The sequence below is a fragment of the Tamandua tetradactyla genome, chromosome 25 (genome assembly GCF_023851605.1).
Source record: "Tamandua tetradactyla isolate mTamTet1 chromosome 25, mTamTet1.pri, whole genome shotgun sequence".
Taxonomy (NCBI): domain Eukaryota; kingdom Metazoa; phylum Chordata; class Mammalia; order Pilosa; family Myrmecophagidae; genus Tamandua; species Tamandua tetradactyla.
Window position 1 is genome coordinate 32,505,679 of NC_135351.1, and position 12,131 is coordinate 32,517,809.

At 35.9% G+C, this 12,131-nt stretch overlaps 1 protein-coding gene and 1 pseudogene across 1 annotated transcript in view; one reads left to right on the top strand and one right to left on the bottom strand.

The window, feature by feature from the left end:
- MOXD1 (monooxygenase DBH like 1) overlaps positions 1-12,131 on the bottom strand; it is a 104,858-nt gene that overhangs the window by 78,945 nt on the left and 13,782 nt on the right. Inside the window, exons 2-4 of the mRNA XM_077143991.1 lie at positions 5,125-5,271; positions 3,358-3,525; positions 3,119-3,202 (exon numbers count right to left, since the gene is read on the bottom strand). Of these exons, the coding sequence (XP_077000106.1) occupies positions 3,119-3,202; positions 3,358-3,525; positions 5,125-5,271 (399 nt within the window). The remainder of the gene's footprint in view (positions 1-3,118; positions 3,203-3,357; positions 3,526-5,124; positions 5,272-12,131) is intronic.
- LOC143669036 (MICOS complex subunit MIC27 pseudogene) lies at positions 10,815-11,878 on the top strand (annotated as a pseudogene).

The following is a 12,131-nucleotide window of genomic DNA, read 5'->3' on the forward strand; positions in this document are numbered from 1 at the left end:
TGAACTTTGCAGCACTGAGTAATCTAAGCCCCAAATCCTTAAATTTGTTAATTTGAAGTAAATTGTTAATGGCTAGGGGCAAGAGCTCTTACCAAAATCTTTTCCCTCCAAAGTTATAGATAAGCCACAGTAACTGCTCAATTATTTCCATCTCTTCTCCAGTAGATAAAAGAAATATGAAACTTCAGATGTTTTTGTATATGTCATAAAATTATTATGGCATTTGTAAACTTTGTATGACAAATTCCCAAGAAGGGGGTTAAGTGACCCATAAATTTAGAGCACAGATTTTTCTAGAAATCCAGAATTATCCACTCTGTCAGTCCATGACAAAATCCACAGGTGCTGTTGGTAAAGCTCTAATATTAAGTATTTAATAACCAAATGTAATGTTGCAGGTGTTTAAAAGGTGGACAGCATTTCATATAGACATATTTGAAATATTAATTTATCTCAACATGCAAAATAGATCTGCCTTTAGGAAATATGGTTAAATTAGTAAATGCTAAAAAGGGAATTAGTGAGAAAAAGCCAATTCGAAAAATTCTACACTTTTTGCAAAAACAAAAACAACCATTCGGTCAATAGTCAACAATAGTAACCAGACACCTACTGGGCTATGCAAAGTCTTCCAAATGATAAAGTGAAACAGAAGAGGAACACAAGAATAAAGAATGAGAAATGCATCTTGATGACAAACAAAAATGTTATTTACATCAGGGGAGAAAAACACATCAATTAAAATATATTTTTGAAATACCCTTTCAGAAAGAAATAGAAGGAAATCTCTGACAGAGAAGAGATCATTCTAGTAATTGTGAAATCATGTACCTTGACAGAGAAAACTCAAATTCTGACAATTTAATAGTTTTATTCCTGAAAACTTACACATTTTCAGAAATAAAAACCCTTTCACACAACATTTCCGAAGCATGTTAATGCTAAAGTTCTCCATTTGAGGGTGTCCTTTTATTTAAAAAGAAGGATGCTCAAAAGAGGAAAACTAGGCTATGATATCTGTTTAACACAGTATAAAAAGCTAAATGTTTTTGTCATGTGCCTATCATAAGAAGATTGATTTTTGAGTGACAATTTCACAGCTAAACAGTACTCTAGCTTCAAGAGAAATACATGGCTATTCAGTGTCGATTATTCTTAAGTTTCCTTGTTCTAGGAAACCCTCTCCAAATTAAACAGCTCAGATTTATGAATGCACAAATAAAGGAAAAAAGCAACATCTCATTTTATGGCAGGAAAGATGCTCTTTTCAGTAGCAAATAATAAAGAATAACATTTCCCTTTTATATCTATTGATGAAGAGGAAAATTAGCACGAATGTTTGCTTGATTTACCTCAACTTCACATTTCTCGAAAGCAGAGAGTTTTCAAGGTGACCTCACTAAATGAAATAAGTGACGACCTGGGGTTCACTTGGAACTGTGACTCTCTAGGAAGGATTGGCTGGTTTGGCATCACTTAGTAGCTCAGGAACCTAACCAGACTATTAAAAGATTAACAACTGTGTATTGCCAGTGAACTCCAGAATTGCAATTAATTCACATAACTTAACAAACACTATATGCTGGACACTGTCCTAAATATTCAAAAAATATGAAACTCGTTTGATTCATTTAATAGTCTTGAGAACTCGGATAGGTACTGTGTTTATCCCCACTTCCCAGATGAAGAAACTGAGACACAGAGAGATTCAATAACATGCCCAAGGTCACACAATTGGTTCAGGTAATTCTCTCTTATAAGCCAGTAGTAATTACTGCTTTGCCACATTGCACTCTTCTGTTCTGAGCCTCCTCAGTAAATATCACTGTCCAATGAAAAGCCAATGGGAGAGCAATAGCTGGGAATAAAGGTCCTGATAACAGCAATTAGTTTACTGGTGATTTTCTATATTTCAGATACTGGGCCTGGTGCAAACAAAACTTTCTCTTTAATCCTTTGTTTAAAAAATCCCATTTAAATGATAAAATTGAGTTTGGGATGGGTATACAACTAATAAAAGGAAAGAATGGATTCAAACCTAGGCCATCTGGCTGCAGAATCCCCTGCCACAGCCTGAGCTCAATGCTTTCCAGGTAGGAAGATGGTCTTTAAAGGAAGAAGACTGAGAGATGAGAATTCTGCCTTGGCTGTTTTGCATGTTTTCTCCTCTTTAACATATAGACCATTCATATTTACTAATAGAATAAGACACATCATATTTAATGGATAAATTAGGAATTTATCTATTAGGCTGTTTTGCATGTTTTCTCCTCTTTAACATATAGACCATTCATATTTACTAATAGAATAAGACACATCATATTTAATGGATAAATTAGGAATTTATCTATTAATAGGATTCCCTGTGAATAAAAGTTCCTCAAACGGAGCTTATGTTTTACCAATTCCGGCAGAATATTTCCAGTCACTATTAATAGTTACAATATGATTACTATTGACTAAAGACAGTAGAAAAAATAACCTTCTCTAAAACATTTTAAACTTAGGGTAAATGTACATACTTGGCAAAGCTTAAATAGGGTCAAGTTTACATATGGAGAGCTGGGTGAGATGATGAGTCTCAAGTATTAGACAGAGAAGTGTGAGAAGTGTGCTTTCAATATAACTTAATGAGAATTCTCTTTTCTAAAATCTCCATATCTGCCTGCAAAAATGACATGCTGTCATCTGACCTCATAAATATTTTCAAGTCACTATTTTAAACACTTTTATAGGAATTCAAATACAAATCAATAAGAATATATTTGTGGGGACTATATCCACCGTGGATGTAATTTATAAGCATGTAAATGTATCATTGGAATTGCAAATCCAACCATCCCAAATGCAGAAACGTTGCCTGTAGAAATAATAGGTGTTGGAATGCATCCCAAAACTTTGACCTTTGACATGTAAAATTAGGAGAGGAAAACCAAAATACAGGCTACACTCTTGCTTCCTCATTAAATGTGGGTCAGACAAACAAGCTTTTTGTTCTCTACATAACTTTCATAGAGACGAAAGTCATTCGTATCTGGTTTACCATTTTCATTTTAAGGGCAACTATTTCTTCCTCCATTTGTACAAGTTAAGTTTAGCCCGTGAGTGCGTCACACACCTTTATTACGTGATGCTTTTCCTGGAACACAGGAATCTTAAACATCTGGCACCAATACGTTGTCCCTTTGTTTGGGATGGGGACCTGTCTTAAAGAAAAGGGGAAGAAGACACAAAGTCACATTCTTTTGACATATTATTAAACTTAATAACAACCAACAACCCTCTTCCACACTTTCAACAAACCCATCCCTACCACCATAAAACCAAAAAAAATCCCAATCAAATCAAATAACTTACGTCTTGATTTACTAGGTCAAAGTGCTGTAAGGCTGTGGACAGCACGTCGGTTTTCTTGGGGTTCAGCAGGCGCAAGCTCTTGGTGCCCCGGTTGGAGTCATGGTACTTGGGGCCGGCTTCCCCCAGGTCCTCAGAGTGGTATGCCCAGATCACCCTCACCGTGCTCTCCTGGAGAGGAGACGACGTGGCACCATTACTTCTCAGGTGAGCACTTTCCCTACCACTGAGCTGAACTTAAAGAACTCTCTTTAAGGCAGAAGAAAAGAGTGTAGCGACATCTAGAACTCTCAGCGTGGTCTTTAACACACATTGTGAGGACTTAAGTCATTAAATAACCAAGTAGATGAGTTGTTTTTGGAAGAAACTGGCTATCTCAGTACTGGAGATTACGTGCTCCCAAACTGAGCAAAGGACAACTGACTTAGTAGTTACGTTTGAGGACTATGACCACAGCAGGTCACTGTCACGCTAAAATCCAAACTAGCAACCAATGGTTACCAAGCAACTGTTTTTGCTATACTTTGAAAAATTAACCCTGTGTTGATGCTTTGGAAAAGTTTAGGGAAAATAAATAAATAGAATGAAAATGAATATTGCTTTTCAGGGCGGGACTTTTTCTCTCCACAAAAGATGGTTCCCTTGCACGAGGCCAGTCACATATATGACTTCACAGAAAGTGAAAACGCGGATGGAATTTCAGACTTTGGGTTTGTTTATTATGAGAGGTGACTGACAGTCATTACTGGGGAATTTCCAAAGGCTAGAACACCCCACTCAGGGAAAGTACTGTCAGGTAAAAGTGATTTCCATTGTGCAGTTGCCCAAAGGCTTGTGGTATAAAGAAACTGCTCAGTTCTCCAATACATAAAGGTGTTTTTAATATATCTTTGTAATAAGAACTTTGAAAAGAAGCAATAAAGCAAAAGCCATCTATCTGAAATGTTCTCCTTACTATGTTCTTTCTTAAGTCAAATGACTGTAATTATTATTCCAATTAAAATATAACTGTACTATGTTTTACATAAAAATTGATCCACATCTTTGTATGTGTTTTTATTTTCTTTCTCTTTTACTCTTTATGCTGAACGCTAATCAGAACTCCTTCAGATTTGCATTCTCTTTTACAAAACTTTGGAAATTAAAATTTGGAGTTACCAAATTTGAGAAAGTACTTGCATAAGTCAATATATACAAATATTGGACAATGATCCAATCAAATCATAAAAACTTCCGAAGTCCCCTCATGAATTATGTAATCTCTAAATATTGAATTTGTATATATATATATATATATAAAGGTTTTGATTTTTGCATGAAATCTGAAACCTTATATAATATGTAGATTTTAAAAGGTGATTTTAATCAGTCTACTATTTATCTTGATTTTAGAAATTTACAAAAATGAATCAGTTGCAAATCAGGTGGATTATATCCTAATGTTCAGCATCTTAATTCTCTTTTGTGTAAAATATTTCCTACAATTTTCACCCATAGAGAATCAACTGAAAGCCTTCTAAAGGCATAAGCACATAAGCTTTAAAGAGCTCTTCAAAATTTTAGACTCACACAAAAAGTTGCATATACTGAAATCTATGGTCTTCTATTTTGTGTGGGTGTGTGGTGGTTTCTGAAGAGACACCAAAAACAATTCTGTGTGACTTTGTCATCAAAGATTTTTTAAAAACCTGTTTCCATTTATTCCATAAAGCATTTCACAAGTGTGATTACAGCCTTACCCAAGCCTGCATCTCCCTGTCAGCTTCTTACCGATATACTCCTGTCGTTGATGTCACAGGTATGCAGCAATCTTGAAAACTCAATTACTGTGTGTGTGCTGTTTTCCATGGCATACTCTAGGTGGTAATCTTGCTGAGCATCCTTTTTCAGCTCTCTATTTGAATCTGTAAAATAATCCTGTGGAAAAGGGAAAGAAAATGAGGACATCTGTTACAGACTGAATTATGTCCCAACCCCTGGTATCGGTGAAGGAGATCCCACTTGGAAATAGGCTCTTTAAGCATGTGACTAGTCCATACTTGAACTTGGGGCTCTTTGGAAAAAACAAAATTTGGGCGCAATGTGAAATAACTAACCACGGGCAATGTCAGACTCACCCCTCAGGTCAGCTCTCTTTTCGCTAGTACAGTGATTCCCTTCACCACTCATAAAAGTGAGGAAACCGTCCTGAGGTCAGAGGTTGTTTCATTATGAGCTTTATGAACCATGTTTATTAAAATTAAATGCAATGGTTGATGATGATTGCATAATGATATAGCTTTCACAATGTGACTGTGTGATTGTGAAAACATTGTGCCTGATGCTCCTTTTATCTACCTTGTCAACAGATGAGTAGAACATATGGAATAAAAATAAATAATAGGGGGAACAAATGTTAAAATAAATTTAGTTTGAAATGCTAGTGATCAGTGAAAGGGAGGGGTAAGGGGTATGGTATGTAAGAAATTTTTTTTCTGTTTTCGTTTTATTTTTCTGTTGTCTTTTTATTTCTTTTTCTGAATTGATGCAAATGTTCTGGGAAATGATCCTGATGATGAATATGAAACTATGTGATGATATTGTGAATTGCTGAGTGTACGTGTAGAGCGGAATGAGCATGTGTTGGGAATGTTTGTGTTTCTTTCTTGTAATTTTTTTTAATTAATAAAAAATTTTAAAAAGTTAAATGCAATGGGGAAATGAAAGAAATAAAACGTGTTAAGATATTGAAAAATTTGGGTAGTTTTATTTTTCTGGATTAGCCATAATTTCTGCACTAAACTTGTTCACTATTATATGTGTCACTTTAGGGAAGCAGTCAGGGCAATGGAAAGAAAAGGGGCTTTGAAATCAAATAACCAGGATTTGACCCCCAGCCCTACCCCTAAATGGCCTGAAGAGCTGCTGAAGCCAACTTCTTTGAGCTTCAGTTTTAAGATTAGTAAAATGGGGATCGATTTTTATAGATTTTGAAAGATAAAAGTGCTCACCGTGGTTAGCGCTTATTCAATGCAAACTTCTTTCCCTCTTTTGCAATATGGTTCGGTTTCTTTCCAAAATATTACCCTATGCTTTTTATCATTAGCTTACTATGTGGGGAGTTACAAAAATCATGCTACTAATTTTCCTCACTTATAGCATATATAAAATTTCCCTTAATTTTACTGGCCTTTCGGTACGTAAGGATGTTTTATTAGAATTAGACAGAATATACATTCGTGCTCAACAGAGAAAATACAATATCCACGACAAAAAGTTGTCTATAACAGTCACACTCATATGGATGGCATCTGGCATTTTTATTCCTCCTACCCTTTTTAAGGTATTTATCAGGTTTATGTGTAAACTTGACGTCCAGGGACTAGCTAACCCATCTTTGCCCCGGTAATAGTAGCTGTAAGTTATTGAATACATATTATGCATCATGTTTTAAGCCTGTTACATGTATTAACTCATTTAATCTCCATCTCAAGTGCAAGAGATGAAACTATTTCCCTATTTTACAGACAAAGACACTGAAGCACAAAGAGGCTAAGCTACTTTCCCGGGATGGCACAGCTGGTAAGGAGCAAAGTTAATATTCAAACCTGGCCACTCTGACCCCTGACTCCTTTCCCTTCTTTTCTATTCTACACCATAATGGCCACTGCAGGAAAAGAATGGGTCCATTTATTTTTTCTGTCTACAGACCTATGTATGCACATCCTTTCATCTTTTTTTTTACAAAAAGTTTCTTTTTCTACTGTTAATGTAGAGTTTGTCAAAAATTTACTGAGAACTGGGTTGCAATAGTGAGACTAATTCAAATAAAATATTCCTCTGATATCATGGTTTTCCCCTTTTCATCGCATGGATTTTCAAATATGGAAATGAAATAAATATCAATGCCTGCAGAAAAGTTGGAATTTAGACCAACTAACTGTGCCTTCCTACTGAACTCACATTTCATTACTATCATTACAGGATTCAAGCAATCACAGTTTCTCCAAATAAAATGAATACAATACAAATTGCAATCAGTTCAAAGAGTAGAATAATTATCCTAGTCTTGCAAATATGTTTCCAAAACCATTAGTCCCACAAAAATCCAGCTGGCTTGCCAACTTTCCATTGGTTCTACTTCCATTCAACAATACCAATTCCTTCCAGCTATTCCCACATGATCTGGCTTTTCAGAAAACTTAGCTGGGAGAAAATGGTGGAAACTTCACTCAGCTCTGACTGAAGAATTCCCCTTGATCTCACCTACCCTGTAAACCACTGAATGCTCAACATTTAGAAAAAACATGATTGCCCAAAAGAAGATGATTTTTTCAACCTTAGTGAGGGAAACATTGCCAGAGTTTACTGAAATTAAGATGGAAATATGAACTGTCCTAAATACCACCATTACCTTTTTTTTCACATTTTTAAACTTTGGGGGCCCAATTTTGGTGACATATCTTCAGATATGATCATAGGATACCTTTGCTATCTGAATAGTATTATTACTTATATGTTTGCCTCACCTGAGTCCTCACTAATGCTTGGAACTCCACAAAGTAATGTGCTGGTTTCCCTAGAGACTTCCCAGGGCAAATATTCTAAACCTTTCAATGTACAAGGTATCAGTGTTTCCCACCCCAGCTTATAAATCTCAAATCACATTTATATGGATATATCTTTCTCTAATAAAGACATATAAACATATATATCTTTATTAGAGAAGCCATAGGTTTACAAAACAATCATGCATAAAATATAGAATTCCCATATAACTACCCTATCATTGGCACCTTGTATTAATGATAAATCTCACATATTACTGTATTAATGATGCATGAAAGCAATCATCTTGGCTTCTTTCTGTCCTAAAAAACATAAATCCATATTATGAACTCATAAAAATTAATCTAAAAGAAGGCAGGAAAAGAGAAAATAAAACAAACAGCAGAAGGGGCAAATATAAAATAAACAGAAAGATGCACATTAAATGAAAGAGAAACATCATAATAGATCCTATAGACATCGGAAAGCTGAAAATATTATGCACATCTCTTTATGCCCAACAATTTGGATATGAGATGAAACAAAGTCCTTTGAAGATAAAAACTAGCAAAGCTTATTCAGGAGAAAATAGATGATTGAATAGCCCTATATCTATTAACAGGTAAAAATCTCCCTACAAAGAAAACTCTAGGCCAGCATGCCCTCCCTTGCAATTTTTCCAAATATTTAAGAAAGGGAAGATAACAGTACTTTTAAAACTTGTAAGAAAACAGAAGTATAGGGAACCTTCCCAACTCATTTATTGATGCCAGCATTACCATGACACCAAAATCAGATAAGGAAACACATTAGAAGAAAATTACAGGCTGATATCTTTTTTGAACCTAGATGCAAATTTTATTAAAAATACATATTAGGAAATAGAACTCTGCAGTATGAAAAAGGACATGATAGATATATCATGACTAAGTAGAATTTATTTCAGACATGCAGAGCTGGTTCAACATTAGAAAATCAATCAACGCAATTTACTGTACCAACAGATTAAAAAAGGAAAGCCATATAATTATCTCAATAGATGCAGGAAAAGTTGAAAATATTCATTCATGAATAAATCTCTTAGTACTCTAGGAATAGAAGGGTATCTCCTCAACTGTGAGAAACCTACACCTAACATCGTCCTTAATGATGAAAGGCTGAATTCCTTGACATTTTACTCTTCCATTTTCATATTTGATCCTTTCAGAATCACATCTGTTCTACAAGTTTCAAATCATCAACTTTATTTAGTACCACATTTCCAAACTCTATCAGATTCTTTCACTTGAAAGTCTTATTGCCATTTCAAATGGAATATATCCAAAATTATACTCATCCTTCATCTCTAAGACTAGTTTTCCTAATTTCTTTAAGCATACCAACCACCCAATTCAAAACTGCCCTCCTCTTTAACTTTTTCTCTATTACTCATACCTCCACAATGACCCTGGTCCTATCAGTTTTTCCTCTGAGAAAATAACCCACCTTCTACTTCTATGCCATTACAGCTTCCTCCTATCTTAATTCAGACCCTATCACCTGTTTGATTCTGGCATGATCTTCCTTGAAAATCACTCTCAATTTGTCATTACATTTACATTGAGAAAATCATTCTCAGTATGCCATCACTTCTGATTCAACAGTGTAGAGTACAAAGTCCTATCATTTGGATTCAAGGTTCCCTATAATTAAGCCTCACCTGGCTTTTCAGGTTATCTATCACTAATCTCCTTGTATGGTCTTGTTCACCATTTATTGTCCCCCCACCCCCCGCCCCGCAAGATACTCTTCCCATTTCTAGTTCTTTGCTTTTGTTCACAGCTTCCTTTGCATTCCCCCCTACCCTCTTCGTTCCACTAAAATATCCCCTCCACTTATTCTACCCATTGAATCTCTTGCCTTTCTTCAAGGCTCATGAGTATATCTCCTCTTTGAAGTTTCTTTGATGATTCCAACTGGAAGTCATCCCTCTCTGAATACTGTTCCTCTCTTTGCATCCCTGTGTAACCTGCAGTATATTCCACACACAGTGTTTTCTGCTCAAGCATGTGGCAATTGCCTAGAAAAACGGTAGCTATTCATGGTAGACAGTTATAAATGTGTACCTTTAGAATAGCTGTTTACATTGTAAATAGAACAAAATGAGGAAGACAATAGGTTGTTTCCCACATGCCCTCCATTATGTTGACATGTGGTAAGACCTGGTATGGCATGTGTTTAACCAGATGCCAGGATGACTGGGTCTGTATGATCTGCCATGCAGACACATCTGGCACTGAAATCTAGGAAGGTTTTTATGACCTTTAAGTCTCTAAATGGTCATGAATCTTAGGAGTCTGGCATGTGTATTTAGAATAAAGTATTTGTTTATGCATGCAACAGCCCTTTGATATCCTCTTACAGGAGGAGGGTATTCTCTAGCTCTTTTAAATAAATAAGAAAAAAAAGCAGTTCTGAGAGAACCCATGTTTTCAGAATCCCTCTGATGTTAATACATTTCCCCAGAGCTGAATACAGTGCCTTGAATAATGCAGATATTCATTAAACATGCAGATGTAATAAAGTAGCATCCTGTCTTTTCTTTTGCTAAACCTAAGTAAGGAGATCATTTTGAAAGTAGAAGAACACAAGAACTAACATTCGATTTTCATGTCTTTGTGGTATGGGAATTGTTACTTTGATGGAAATAAGCTATTTGTACAGACTTTTTCTTCCTCTTGTCTGTTATTATGAAAATATATGGACTGTAACCAAATGCAGCCTAATGGTGTTGATATCATATAGTAAAAATGGCTTATTGGCAAACATTAAAAGCACAATTAATTACGGTAAGTGAAAAAAACCTAGCTTAGTTTTTTGGGTGCAGATAGCCTTGTAATAACTTAGAAGGGATCCTCCTAACTTCAGAAGGCAGCCGTAGAGCAAAGGGCCGGGTGGAGGTAGGGTTGTAGGAAGATCGGCAAGGTCAGGGAGTCGATATTTGAAATCCAGATCCTCGAAATCCAGGCCTCAATTTGCCTTCAGAGTTTTCTCTCCCTGAGACTGCTTTCTCTTCAATTGCCTGCGGTTAACTTCTTATACAGAGATGCGAAAGCTGACAACCATGCCTGCAGGTCTGATATGCACATCTATAGGTGTGTGTGCAGCCAAAGAAGAGGAACCCAAAAAGCTGCTAGTAAAAACAGAGCAGCTCCCCATGTATACTGCACCACCTCTCCAATCTAAATATGTTGAAGAGCAGCCTGGTCATTTACAGATGGGCTTTGCTTCTGTCCGCACTACAATTGGTCATTATATTAATAGGTGCACGGGCATTTATTTATTTGCAAAAAATGGGATAATGGATGCAGTACAATTTGGAAAAGATGTGTATGTCTATCTGAAGAATCCGCCTCAAGATTTTCTTCCAAAAATTGGAGTGATTACAGTTTCAGGATTAACAGGCTTGGTTTCAGCAAGAAAAGGTTCTAGGTTTAAGAAAATTGCTTATCCTCTGGGACTGGCCACTTTAGGAGCAACTGTTTCCTACCCAGTTCAGTCAGTAAAAATTGCAAAGGTAACTGGGGAAAAAGCCTATATTACAAGCCAGCAAATTTATGAAGCCATTAAATCATTTTGGACAAGAAGCAATGAAAGAGAATCTCTCCCTGAATCTAAAGAAAAAACCAAGCTAGGAAGCTATACTGAATTAGAAATACCTGCAATGACAAATCAAGTCCTGAAACACTCAGTGCCGCTGCCAGCAGACCTCCACTCTGAAACAAAGACCAGACTAAAACCAACCTCAGGTGTTACACAGTTTATGCCTGACTCCAAGCTCATGGATTTTGGGCAGTCCCACCCAGAAGATAAAGATTTGTACAGCACTAGAAGCTGAAATAGACTGCATACAGAGTCACAAGATATGTGAAGTTGCAAATAATGTTGGAAACAATCATGTAATAGGTAACTGTGATGTATAGAGTATAATCAATTAATATTTCCCTTGCATCTTCAAATGGACACTTTGACCAATCACATAAGTGGTTAAGGTGCACAAATTGTGAATGTAATCCAAACAATATTAAATGATTGATGAGGAAACAGAGGCAGAAGATTAGAGTACTTTTGAGGGCTTTTAAAGGCATTGATGAAAGACCAGAATGGAATAAAGTTATGATGAACACTGATGAAACTATAATCTAAAAGTACATGTGTGGCGTGTGTATATATATATATACATATATATACACATACATACATACACATGC